At 36.7% G+C, this 14,265-nt stretch overlaps 1 protein-coding gene across 1 annotated transcript in view; it reads right to left on the bottom strand.

Annotated features, from left to right (window-relative positions):
- The window catches only part of LOC148941385 (stromelysin-3-like), a 128,283-nt gene extending 115,327 nt beyond the window's left edge, over nt 1–12,956 (bottom strand). The window contains exons 1-2 of the mRNA XM_089104159.1: nt 12,762–12,956; nt 6,981–7,125 (exon numbers count right to left, since the gene is read on the bottom strand). Coding sequence (XP_088960285.1) covers nt 6,981–7,125; nt 12,762–12,866 — 250 coding nt within the window. The 5' untranslated portion in view covers nt 12,867–12,956. The remainder of the gene's footprint in view (nt 1–6,980; nt 7,126–12,761) is intronic.
- Between the last annotated feature and the right edge of the window lie 1,309 nt (nt 12,957–14,265).

Here is a 14,265-nt window from a genome sequence, read left to right as displayed (position 1 = left end):
CAGCAGTAGCTGCAACCTAGTAAAGAGCGAGCCACAGCCCATAGTAACCAAAAGTTAAAAATTGCATTCAGTAAAAAGCTACCTAGTGAAAAAAATAACCATCTGACACTGATTCAGGAATAATGACTATTATCTCGGTTCGTCTTAAAAGTAAAAGTTTATTGCGAAAAGAACTTTATGGTGATTTCACAAGAGCCTGAAACCGCTCAAAAATGGCGTCAGATCAAAATGAAAAGTACACCATTGGAATCAGCATGGTTGAAAACCTTACAGGGATATTACATTCCCCCTCCTTGAACAACAAAGAAAATCGTTTTTTTGCATCGGTAGCACTGATCTGTCTCCCGTTTGTTTGTTTTTTATTTCGTTTTTTTTTCTAGCAGGGCTACGGGGTGGCCAGAGCATCATAGAGAGATGTGTAATAGCTCATCTGAAAGGAAATGAAATTTTTAAGTGCCCCTTTTATGCGACCAAAAAGATTGGAGGGCAACTAGCTCCCCCTCCCTACAGGCCCCTCCTCCCAATGTCATCAAAATTTCGAGATAGCCATTTTGTTCAATATGGTTCAAAGATCCATCATCTATGGTTTTAGAGTTGATATGACCCTCCACAGTCCCTGGGGAGGGGGTGTACGTTGTATTGGTGTGTGAAATATCGATATCACGCGTATCGGTATGGGCGTATTGTTATTGGGCGCTTTGCTATCGGTTGTATCTTAGACAAACTTTTAGTAGCTCATATAAAAGATATTGCTCATATATACGTCCGTCCTTCCTATAAATTCTACCATCAGCAAGTTGCAAATGACACTAAAAAACTGCATTCGGGGTGCCTTGTCTCAAGTGGAAAAGCTGGGGCTACAGGGCAGCCAGAACTTTTTAGAGTGACGTTTTATGGCTTATTTGAAAGCTATTGCTCATATCTACGTAATTTTTGTCAATTCTACCATCCTTAAGTGTGGTATAGCACTAAAAATATTGGCGTAATTTCGTCAAAACCGTAGGGGGGGGGGGGGGCAAAGGTGGACCATACCTTCCCAGATCAAGTGAAAATGTCAGCGAGAAATAAAAAATAAGCCTTATAGTACCATAAATGCAAAGAATTACTAAAGAAAACTGGCCCGTTTCTCTGAATTATGCAGGCTTATCTTAGTTTTGATAATATTTTTGAAGAAACTAAGGTACTTGTGTAGAATCCAGTAGTCACGCGAGAATTGTATTGAAAATCAGATAGGCATTTTATCGGGCAATGCCTAGATGCTGGGGTTCGTTTATCTGTCAGTTTTCATATGGAGTGTAAAAATGGAAAAAAAAGAAAAAAAGGCACATGACCTAGGTCACGCCATTACACTCTACATGATTATCCAATTTTTTTCCTATACCTGAGACAATTTTTTCAGTTTTTGCTTCTACTAACTGAATAGTGTTTTATACGTTTACAAATTAAACAAAGTTGAACAGAAATGAAGAAATAAAGTTAAAAGCAGGGTCGTATCCAGGGGGGGGGGGGGTTACCCGGTTTGACCACCCGCCCCCGAAAGGTTTGTCTGGCTCGTAAAAACGTAACAAAAATGGATTTAAACAAATATGTATGCATTTTTTTAGTTTTTTTATGTAACCCCCCCCCCCTCCGAATTTATTTTCAGTAAAACTCCATCCGAAAAAAAAATCCTGGGTACGGCCCTGGTTAAAAGAATAGGCATGTTGAATGCACAAGGATCTGCCCACAAACATTCCCCAAGTATTTTGACACGTGCCAAATTGGGTTTCAACTAACATTGAAAACAGGTAACTTTTTTGTTCTGTCAAATTTGTAGATGTAGCCTAAATGGTCTAATTTCAGAAAATCAGAGTTTTGCATCCTTTTCTGATAAAACTTCAAACTTCTAATCAAACAGTAATATTCCTAGATGTTTTTCCTACATAATGACACCCTTTTCAAACCAAAAGTCTTTTTGTTAGGCCTTCCAGAGTAGAAAAAGTGTTTTTTAGAAAAACTGTCAAGTAGCTGTAAAAACTGTCAAATATGGGCCCCATAACAAATTATACCCTGTCAAAAAACAACACTTTTGGTGTCACTTCTTAAGTACATAATGCAAACATTACAAACATATAATTAGAACCTACAAACAAATTCATCGAAATGTTTTACATCGATCTTGTATGTAATTATCTTAACTTTTAGTTACTATGTGCCGGTTTTGTTCTTTACTAGGTTTTCAGCTATATCCGATGAAACTAACATAGGCCCCATTTATAATGAACTGTATCGGTCATTTATGTAACTTTTTTTCGATATTGTCTCAAACTGTATATTCTTTCATAATATACAAGCGTTGGTAAGTCAGTCAGTAGAGCGTAGGCTTTGTAATCCCGAGGCGTCAAGTTCAAACCTCATTGGGGCCAAATTTTTCTGTTAATTGTAAATGGATGATGCTGGTTTCTAGGAAAGTAAGGTTTTATTACAAAATTTTAGTCTCCTAGTAATATTCAGTTATTATAAGCTTTACTATCCGTTCTTTACTTTAACTAGATCGGAAACAAGAAAAACCAAAGATAATAATGGAGTGGTACTTGTTCATTATTCGGTATACCATTGAGAAATTAAGCTACGCTTTTTACTATGGCTACTGTAGAATGGTCAAGAGTCTCCGATGGTAGAATGGTGAGCATTGAAAATGAAAATACAGTTTTTTGTAAAAAGTGATATTAGTTGCCCTTCAATTTTTTTGTCACTTAAAAAGGACACCAGTACTTTTAATTTCCGTTTGAATAAGCCCTCTTGCGAAATTTTAGGACCACTGGGTCAATATGATCACGCCTGGGAAAAAGAAAAAGAAATAAACACACATCCGTGATGTGTGTTCTTTCTTCTGGCAAAAAATACAAAATTCCACATTTTTGCAGATAGGCACTTGAAACCTCTACAGTAAGGTTCTTTGATACACTGAATCTGATGGTGTGATTTCCATTAAGATTATATGAATTTAGGGGCTGTTTCGCCCTTTTTTCGAAAATAAGGCAAATTTTCTCAGGTAACTTTTAATTTTACTCGTAATTTTTTATCGGTAAGACTAAGCTAGATAAAACTTTTTTACCTAAGACCAACATAAAAATTCAATTCTTTTGATGTATCTATTGATATCAAAATTCCGTTTCCTAGAGTTTCGGTTACTATTGAGCCTGGTCGCCACTTACGTACAGATTGTTGTCACAAATTGTTTGAAAAGCTTGGAAGTATAAAACGATGTCATTATTGTAATAATTATGGTCCAAAACCCTTAACTGGAGGTTTGCCAGAACACCTTCGGTATGTTCCTCCTCCAAGCCCCGTTAATAAGCTACGCAATTAAGGTACAAAAACCAATATATCAAATAAGATTATTAGATGCGTGGTTCTGTTAGTACAGCGGTGGACTTCGAATTAGAGCGTTTTGGGTTCGGATTCCTAATTGTTTTTGTTTTAAGCACGGTTATGTCCCCTTTTATATGATCATTTTCAGATATATTCACTAATTTTATAAATATGATGCACTCAGTTTTTAAAGCATGTTCCGGGAAGGTATTTTGTCAAAAATTTTGATTCAAAAGGGAATAGAGGTCATCCAGTTCATGGTTTGCAACGACATTCTTAGTAGATCACTAAATCCATACCCCAACGTATGGCGTAACTTTGTCAAAATCCTGTGTGGAGTGGGGGGAGGGGGTAAATCTGGAGGCAATTTTCCCAAATTAAGGTGAAAAAGACAGAGAAAACTTAAAAACGAGCCATATAGCAATAAAAAATAAAAAATGTAAATATGTACTAAAGAAAGCTGACCTGTTTCAGTGGATGCTTGAATTATGCAGGGTTATCTTAGTTTTGACGACATTTTTGGAAAAACTAAATTTCACCTAGGGGGGGGGGGAGACTGGGATCTGGGGGAAAACTGTGGTCTGGGAAATACAAAGAAAACTCTTTTCTCTGTATGTGAGGTGTTGGTCACTCCGTGACAAAGATTTAAACTTTAGTTTTTTGGGGTTTGGTGGGATTAAAAGGTTCCAAGGTTAAGTGAGGTTACGTATTTAATATATGCAATGCTTAACCTCCATCCCCCCTAATGTGCAATATATAGCTCAAATTTCTTTTTAAACTATTATATTTTATCCTATTTTGTTTTATTTCATCAGCATTAACGAAACTTCACTTATCGCGTGGTTACTGGATTCTAGACAGGTACCGCTATTGCTATTGTAAACAAGGGCAAAATATATATATTTTTAGTTATGAGTTATAATTATATAATTTAGCAAAATTAAAACATTTGATTAAAACTGTAATTCATATTGTATCCATTGACCTTTATTCGATTTGCCAGTCATAGTAAATAATAATAAAAAAAAAAAAAAAAAAAAAACGATGCTGACACAGTTTCAATGCCTTTTTTATGTCCATTTGCTGAGGGTTGTGAAAAACGCCCACAACTTTCATCCGGTAATCTCCAACCGGATTTCCAGACTGCCACTCACGGACAAAAAGAAATACACTGCTAGATTTTAAAATTAAAAACATGTTACCAAAGTTTTACCCATAGCTACTGAGATCAGCTTTTGATTGGCAACAATTTCAGAAAAGGTGTTAGGTTTTTGGAACTTCTTGTAATTCAGCCAAATAAAATTTGTTAAGCTCCTCGTATAGAAAACGGAACAAATAGCAATACGAGACTAGGCTATTTAATCCGGAGACATCCCCGTAAATGCGCGACAAATGGCACACTCAGAGTTGCGCATGTTTCAAGTAAACTATTAGAAATTGTAGAATCAAATGGGTTACATATATAAATTATTTTCACCCGGTTACCGAATAGTCCTCGCGTTTACAAAAATTCGTTTCCAAATCTGATTTTTAAAGTCCTTATCTCTTGTCGGCTGAATTCAGCAATTTCTTTTCAAATTGCTGAATTTCCTCAGAAGATGCGAAGTATGAACACTTAATTATTGTGGCACCCCTATTTTCCCTCATATGCCTTCTCAATTAGAATATTACAGGAAGACTTAATAGTTTAATACGTGTTTCATTTGTCAGGTCTCATTTCGTAAGATTAGGTCATAACTACATAAAGAAAATGAGGAAAAAAAGGATTTTTTCAGGGGGTGTTCGGACCCCCTATCCCCCGGGTACCGTACAGCCTTGTTGCAAAGATTCTGGGATAACAGCTGCTAAAAATGTTCTTTTCCTATCTTATATCCAATGGAGTAAATAGTACAGCTTGGCAATAGACAGATTGCCAAAGATCGTCAATGTCGGCCAACCGAAAAGTAGTTCGTCACACAATAGAGTGGGATGTCGTAAGGACGGATATAATGGAAATGAATTTAAAGAGGGAGGCTTAAAATAGACAGGTATGGAGCGGAATCGTACGTAGCTCTGTTCGCCTCAGACAGCTTAATGATTTAGTGAGTTGTTGATCGTAGTAGTAGTAGTAGAACTAACTTTGGTACTTTCCCATTATATGGGCATTTCGTCTATAGACAGTCAAATGAATGCAGTGATGGAGACTCGTAAAACGGGTAATTGTTATCTAAATTGATCGAAGAGCGTGGTTTCTCATTGGATTTACAATATTCAAACTGCTGTTTTTTGGGGTTTAGGGGGATAAGAAGGTACCTAGGTTAGGTTACGTATTTAATATATGTAATGCTTAACCCCCCCCCCTCTAATGTGCAAATGTATAGCCCAAATTTGTTTATAAACTATTATATATACACCCTATTTTGTTTTATTTCATTAGCATTAACCAAACTTGACTTTTGACTAGTGCCCATATAATGGGAAAGTACCCTAACTTTTTATGGAAAGATTATTTATAGGCTTGGGGAAACAAAGTTAATGTGAAGATATAGGCTGCAATTACTGCAACAACAATGAAAATCATTAAAATAAACAAGATAACAAAACTATTTGAAATTCAATGTCATGCTTATCTTAAATACAGAGAGAAACCATCAAATTTTCAAAATTAGATTTCCGAGTAAACACTACGAAAAGCGCCTATGCTTTATTCCTTATCGTTTTGCGTGTAGAAACGTCATTGCAAATGTAAAAACCTTGCCCGCATCCGCTCGTCCATATGTACTTGACCCGTAAATTAAGAAAGAATTCTATCGCTGCATTGGAAACCAAAATCACTCTCCAATTTATATATTTCCAATTATCTAAACAATTTATATATTTGTAGAAATTGTCAAGAAATACTAGATGCGTAACTGATTTCAATTTGATAAAGAATAAAAGGTAAAATATACGGTACTGGATTTTACAGTCCCAACCTGACGGTGGTGATCTCCGTTTCATGGTTCTTTGGCCCGGAAGTACAACGGGACTCAGGGGTCAGCCATCATGTGCTTTTTCACACCCCTCCTGTTTAGTTCCCTAGATTTCTGGATTTCCAGACATGCAGCTCTTAACAACTGTCCGAAAATAGATAAATAAAAACGACAAAATTCCGAAGAGATTGCATAAATATAGTACAACTTGTTGGCTAATATATTAAAAAAAAAACCTTATAGCTTCTATTTGACAAAGGTCTAATACTAATTCGAAGGATTGTTATTATTTTTATTACTGAAAAAGATCATATACTCATATTATGTTATCAAATTCATCATCCCCTTATAGACTTCCTAGCCAAGAGCAACTAGAATCTTTTTGAAGGGGGGGGGATGAGCTTCAATGTGTTTTGACCAGATACATTTTTATTCAGATACTATAGAATATTGAACATTTTATGTATTTTAGGTCTTCAATGAGGGAGAGGGGGAGGGACTTCCTAGGAATTTCATAAAATCTTAGGCAAAATTCATTTTTTTTTTAAAGAAAGTAAAATTTATTAAAATTAGGCATCGATTTGGTAAAAATGTACAATTCTCCTTCGCCATGATATTTAGCTGGGGATACCACCGACTCTACATAAAAACAGAACAGTGGTTAATGTAGCTTACCAGTTTGATTCAGTCCCGCAAACGCCTGAAATTCCATAACTGCCTTCTTGAAATCATCAAAAGATTTCAAATTTGCAAACTTGGAAGTCGAGGCAAGTTGAGTCTCTGTACTTCGATCTACGTACCCATAACGAGTTAAATAAATCTGAAAATGGAGCATTGTTTAACTCATTATGAATATAGCTCCCAACAAGAAATAGTTTGACCCGTCTTAGCTAGAGCAGTTGCGATCATTTTGTTCAGGAAACTTCAAATTATAACATTTGCGAATGCTCGCAACTTTGTAGGGGTTTTATTCCGTTTACGGAGCTTATTTTCTTTAGCATATTTAATTTCAGATTCAAGGTTAGAATTACTTACAACGGGACCCTTGAGGAAATAAGTTTGTTTTTAATGCCAGTTTATTCGTAAAAAAGTAAAGGACAATGTCAAAACTCAAAACGAGCACATATTACCCAAAATATGAGTGGGGCCACCTTTATGAAGACCTGTAAGCTAAATTTCAAATATGCAAAACTTATTAGAATACAATAATGTTCCCGTTATCATGGAGGCAAATTTTCAAATGCTCTGTTTCCCATGGCACCCAATTCCCATGCCAAAGATTAAGAGTATTAACATTTGTATTTGAAGGCTTTGGCAACACATTAATAGTACTTATCTGTTAGCTAGAAGACACGCGAGAAGTGAAGTTTGGTTAATGCTAATGAAAGAAAACAAAATATGATGAAAATATAATAGTTTAGAAACAAATTTGGGCTATATATTTTCACACTGAGGGGGGGGATTAAATCATAGTATATACCAAATACATAACCTAGCCTAGGTATCTTTTTTTGCCCCACAACCCCAAAAAACTAAAGTTTAAATATTGTTCACGGAGTGAGAAACCTGTTTGCCTGCTGTGCCAAAGGAAATCTCTTGCGATAAAAACCTGCTTGACTAGTTTCTTGTATCATGTTCGCTGTGCAATTTCTCGCGTGTTTTCTGGCTAATAAATAAGTACCAAATTAATTTCTAGTTCATTCAGTTTATGTAAATTTTATCTTTAGACAGATTTTTTTTTTTTTAATAACATTCCTCGTCCAGCAAGTAAAACAAAGTAAAAATAAATCAAAGAATACTTGGGCCAAAAACATACTTTAAAAATCAAATAACTCCCGAGGATAAGAGCTGATCCTTCGACAAACGGTTCGGCTTGTGCATCAGGGAATCACGTTCTTTCAGGAGTAGGTGTACAAAATCTGTACATTTTGTCGATGCTGCTAAATTTTCATTCTTCCCTGTAGAAGACTAAAAATGGCCAACTGTTGGATTTAGCACACTCAGGAATAACATATCCTTTTTGCCGGCAGAAAAAAACCTCTTATCAAATTCCAATACTGAATCCGGTTCTAGGCGTTTACCCCCCTGTCGATTATCCCCCGGAAAATACCCCCCCCCCCCGAAAAATACCCCCCCCCCCAAATACACCCTGCGGAAAATACCCCCCCCCCCGTGGAAATTAAGTTTTTCCAAATTTGAGAATTGTACTTGAGTTTTTTCTTTTAATTTCCGCTGGGGGAAAGAAAAAATGTGTTTGGTACAATTATTTTGCATATTAGATAGATAAATAGAGAAGAGTATTTTAAAGCCAAATATACGACGATAAACATAGTAAAATAATGTAAACGAAAGGTACAAATAACATAAACTTTGATCAGCGATCATCATACTTAAATAAAACATTACATTTACTTTATACCGGGACTTTTTTTCTTTTTTTTGTAGTTAAAATAATTTCCATACTCCTCGCTATTCTTCTGTAATTTTTTAGTGGTCATACCTAGAAGGAATTGTTTTCTGATTTCAAACTACCCAAATACTTTACCCCCCCCCCCTATGTTCAAATATATAGCCCAAATTATGCATTTCCTATGTGTTCTGTCACTTGTCTTTGTCTTGTCTCATGCTAAGATGAAAGAAACTATCTAAGAAACCGGTTTGTTCTCGAGTTTTACACAGCGCAAACTTGAATGAGTGGCGCATAATACACAAGTACCAAAATTCTTTCCCCCTACGGAAAAAAAAACTAAAATAAAATTCTCAAGTTTGGAAAGCCTTATTTTCCACGGGGTGGGGGGGTACTTTCCGGGGGGTGGTATTTTCTGAGGAGGGGTATTTTCCGGGGGCTGTTTTCTGGGGGTATTTTCCGCGGGTGGGATTTTCCGCGGGGGTATTTTCGGGGGGGGGGGTATTTTCCGGGGGGTAATGGCCGGGGAGGTAAACGCCGACCACCACTGAATCCACCCTTCTTCCTGCAGTCACCCCCTAAATGTACCTCTATGGCTGGTGGTGCTTTATATCACTGGCTCCATATCCTGAATCTGAGCCTCCGGGATAGACAAAGCTTTGCCTGTTAATTAAACACAGGAAATTTTCAGGACTTGTCTCTCCTAGATAGCTGGTAGTTTTATTAGCAGTTCAGTTGCATCATTGAAATAAATCATCGTTATGCAGTTCGCAAAAATATGGGGCAATTAAAAACGCTCCTATTAAACCCCTGTAAAATATAGCGGCACGAATACACTAGAGTGTAGGGGGGGATTTATTTTTCAAAATTTAGGGGTTGGGCAATTGCTTCCCATGAAAATACCAAAAAAGGTGTTTTTCAATAAAAAAAACTGTATTTTTGAAATCTAGGGGAGAGTAAATCTCCTCCAATAATTGGTAAAATAATTTCTATTTTGCAGTAAATCGAGCATTTAAGTCTTGGTTACGCGTTCGCTAATGACTACTCTGAGGCTAAGATTGAAATATAGCTGTCCTAAAGCAGAACACAGTAGGTAAGTATTTCCCAATGGGTGTTTAATTTTAACTAGATTTGGTATCTAAAGAATAGTTGCTGTCATTGGAGGCTATTCACAAATAGGATTCTCTACAAAACGAGCTATTTTGAAAATATTGGCCATGCCCATGACTGAATCTATGTAAACACTGGATGAATTTGTAATAAAAGCAAATTTTTCAATGGAATATTTCGTTGACAGCCTGGTCAGCAACGACCGGAAACATTAATAGATGGGCCTATAGATAGTTGAGCGGGAATTTGGGCAACATTAAATCCGGAAGCTCTGAATCACCCAGTCATCGACTTCGAATAAGTTAGTCATTAACTATCTCACACTACGTTTGATAGCTATGGTATAGTAAAAGCAGGGTCGGATCAGGTAAAAACTAGAGCGAAAGTGTAGCAACATCAGATGATCGAGCGCTGTCTTTTTCTGCCTTTATTTTGCTTATCAAGGTTTACACTGAAGTGGCTAGAGGATGAAGCCTGCAATATTTATTCTCTTTAAACGAGCAACTGTGTGGGAAGGCGTCATAACATCTAACCGTCAGGAGCGCTAACGTCAGGACATCGACAAAATCCATCAAAAAACCGACAAAAAATCCGTCAGAACCAGAAACCGTCACAACATCGATAAGTCAGTTCATCGACAGTCACAATCGCTACCCGTCAGAACGTCAACAGTCACATCATCGACACGTCATATAATCTAAAAAAAAAATCATACCGAAATTCCTTCAGGACCACTATCAGTCAGAACGTCGACAGTCATAACATCGACACGTCATAACATCTAAATTTTTTTCATAACGAAAATCCGTCAGAACCACTAACCGTCAGAACGTCGACAGTCATAACATCGATACGTCATAACATCTACAATTTTTTCATAACATCTAAAATTTTAGCTTTTTGGGGTTTAGGGGGGAGAAGATACATAGGTTAGGTTACGTATTTAATATATGCTATGCTTTACCCCCACCCCCTGATGTGCAAATATATAGCCTAAATTAGTTTTTAAACTATTATATACTTATTGCTATTATATAAACTTATAATTTTTTTACATAACAAAAATCCTTCAGAACCACTAACCGTCAGAACGTCGACAGGGTAAAATTCTACTTTAGCTACTTTTGGCTATCTTGGAAAGGGGTTAGATTAGGAAAAATGAAAGTTTTAGAGATGGGTCTACAGGCTAAGGTACGTCACGGGAAGGTATTTTAAAGTACCTACCTCCACTCTTTATCCCTCTAGAGGGTCCTGGAATTTGCCTACATGCATAATTTTTCTCTGGCTTTAGTTCTGGAAATGCAATTCCTGTACACCCCTATATATATACCAATTCAGGGTATATATTTGCACATTAGGGGGGGAGTGGGGGCAAATTTTATTTGTGATGTAAATGAGAGGTAAGTTTAAACTTCCCTCCCCCCCCCCCATGTGAAAACATAAACACTGAATTGATACATATATAGGGGTGGGGGTAAAATTCATTTCCGACAAAAAATATTACTATATTTGGAAAGAGCATAAAAAAAAGGCATCGAGTGGTAGGTTTACTTTATTCATAAGTCAATAATACGAACAACGATAAATTTACCTATTTTTTTCAAAATTTAGGGAATGTATTTGCATATCTTTAAACCCTTATAAATTGGGATTGACCAAAGTTGTGAGCTGAAAACAATTTTGTTGTACTTTATTTAAGCAGAAGATCTATTTTGCAAGGCTTCACTTTTATAATACACAGATTTTTGAAGGTCATCAAAGGTCAGAACCCTCTAAAGGGAGAAGGAGTAGAGGTAGGCACTTCAAAATACCTCCTTGGGACATACTTTAGCCTGTAGACCCATCCCTGAAGGTTTCATTTTCCTAAAATAGCCTCTTTCCCAGATAGCCAATAGTAGCTTAAGTAGATTTTTACCAATATATGTTTCGGGAAGTGACATTTGGTGATCTTTTAAAACCTGTGTGTTATTAAAGTGAAACCGGTAGTTGTCTAGAATCCGGTAAGCACACGATAACTGCATTGCGAAGATCAGATAGGCATTACGCGGTAATTCATATGAGACACTGTATAAACAAAGGGTTTGTCACTCCGATAACTGTATTTAAACTTTAGTTTTTTGAGGTTTAGGGGGAATAAAAGATACCTAGGTTTGGTTAGGTTAAGTTACGTATTTAATATGTACTATGTTATATCCCTGCCCCCTCCTAATGTGCAAACATATAGCCCAAATTTGTTTCTAAACTATTATGTTTTTATGTTTCTAAACTATTATGTTTCTATTATATTCTCGCGTGCTTACCGGATTCTAAACAAGTACCGTAAAACCTTGCAAACTAGATCTTCTGCTTAAATGAAGTAGCCTACAACAAAATGGTTTTCAGCTTTACAACTTTGCTCAATCCCAATTTATAAGGTTTTAAAGATATGCAAATACAATTCCTAAATTTTGAAAAAAAACCATTTATATGGCTTAAAATTCTACTCAGATAACAGGAGTTGTTTTTTTCAAAACTAAAGCTAGAGAAAAAGAAACTGGTAACTGAAAATTAAGTTACCACTGTTATGACCTGTCATGTAGGCAAATTTAAGGACCCTCTACAGGGAGAAGGAATAAAGGTAGGTACTTCACAATACCTTCCCGAGACATACTTTAGCCTGTAGACCCATCCCTGAAAGTTTCATTTTCCTAACCTTACCCCTTTCCAAGATAGTCAAAAATAGCTAAAGTAGAATTTTACCTTAAAAACTGTTCAGGTCCTTGCGCTAAAAATTTTTCGGAAAAGGGTGGAATTTTTTAAGTAAACATCCAATATACGTCGATCGTATAGTAAACGTAAAGTTATAGGACACATCGTAAAAAGACAGGGCTAAATGGCACCCCTTCACGTAAGTACCTGAGTCTAGCCCCTTTCTTCGTGCAATTAAATTATTGACTCACCAGCGCTTGAGCGTCTGACTCTACAGATACAGGTGATCCTATACTCAAAGACACGACTGTCAGTCCTAATGCCACAAGCTTCTTAATTACACTATTTACATTCATTTTGATGTTCCAAACTCCAATCTTTTTCAAGATTTCATTTGTATCCCTGAGTCATGCAAACACTTATATACCACTCTTCCACTCTGTTCTTTACTACTACTAAGTAAGTAAAATAACTATACATGACCACGAGTCACGGCATATGAATACAAGTATAGTAGGCGGAGCTTGAATATCACGGCTTTCGGAAATGCTGTATAGTTGAGTAACTCATTTAGTTATCTTTGTATTTTAGTTCCATAAATAACCACTTCGGTTAATTATTCTTTACGGATATCCTAATTCTTAAAAATTTTCCTTATCACGACGGGAACGGTACTAGTATGATATACCCCTGACCTAATATTCTTCTAATGTGTTTCTCTGACGAACAATCCTAATGAAATTTACCTAAGTGTGATAAAACATAATACTTTAGAAACAAACTTGGGTTGTATATTTGCACATTAGGGGGGAGGCAAAGTAGAGCGGGTCTGCATGCCTTATACCTTAGGTACAATTATTCTGCATATCAGAGGCAACGCTATAGCCTTGCCTATAGTAAAGGTCATACAGCTCCAATGTTTTATTATTATTATTTATTATTATTATTTTTTTCCCCAGAAGGACTTCATATGGAAGGGGTCGTCGTATAAACTTCAAAGAGGGCTCATCCGATTAGAAATCGAGAGTTCTAGTGCTCTTTTTAAGGGTCAAAAGTAATAGGAAGGGAAATAACACCCCTTCCACGCCCACCATTTCCCCAAAAATATCCAATCAAAATTTTGAGATAGCCATTTTGTTCTACGTAGTTGATTTCTACATAGAAATTATGTTTTTAAGGAGGACACTCCCCCCACAGGCCTCAGGGCGAGGGTTGGAAGTTATGCCCTGGGAGCACATAAGATTTCTTATAGAAAGCTATGTCGTAGAAACTTCAAAAAAGGGCTCATTCAATTGGAAATTTTCGAAGTGATTGGAGGGCAACTAACCCCCCCCCCCTTTCACGCCCACCTTTTCCCCAAACACATCCAACCAAACTTTTGAGATAGCCATTTGGTTCAACAAAGTTGAAAAATCTGGAAATCAGGTATTCGAGGATGACAACCCCCCTCCCCCTCACAAACCTCAGGGAAAGGGTTGTAAGTTATACCCTGGGGGCATATATGTTTCTTATGGAAGGACTGCTTGTATAGACTTCAGTGAGGGCTCATTTGATTGGAAATTGAAAGTTCTAGTTCACTTTTTAAGCGTCAAAAGATATCGGAGGGCCCCCTCACGCCCTTTTTTCCCAAATGCATCCGATAAAAATGTTAAGATAGCTATTTTGTAAAAAAGAGTTCAAAGATCATATAACAAAACCCCGGTGTTGACACAACCTTCTAGGACCCGGGGGCAGGCGTTGTAAGTTATGCCCTTG

This window comes from Artemia sp. Qi Xiang Cuo, chromosome 18 (genome assembly GCF_049724085.1).
Source record: "Artemia sp. Qi Xiang Cuo chromosome 18, ASM4972408v1, whole genome shotgun sequence".
Lineage (NCBI taxonomy): Eukaryota > Metazoa > Arthropoda > Branchiopoda > Anostraca > Artemiidae > Artemia > Artemia sp. Qi Xiang Cuo.
Note: the sequence above shows the minus strand (reverse complement) of the source record. Positions and strands in the feature narration are given on the sequence as shown.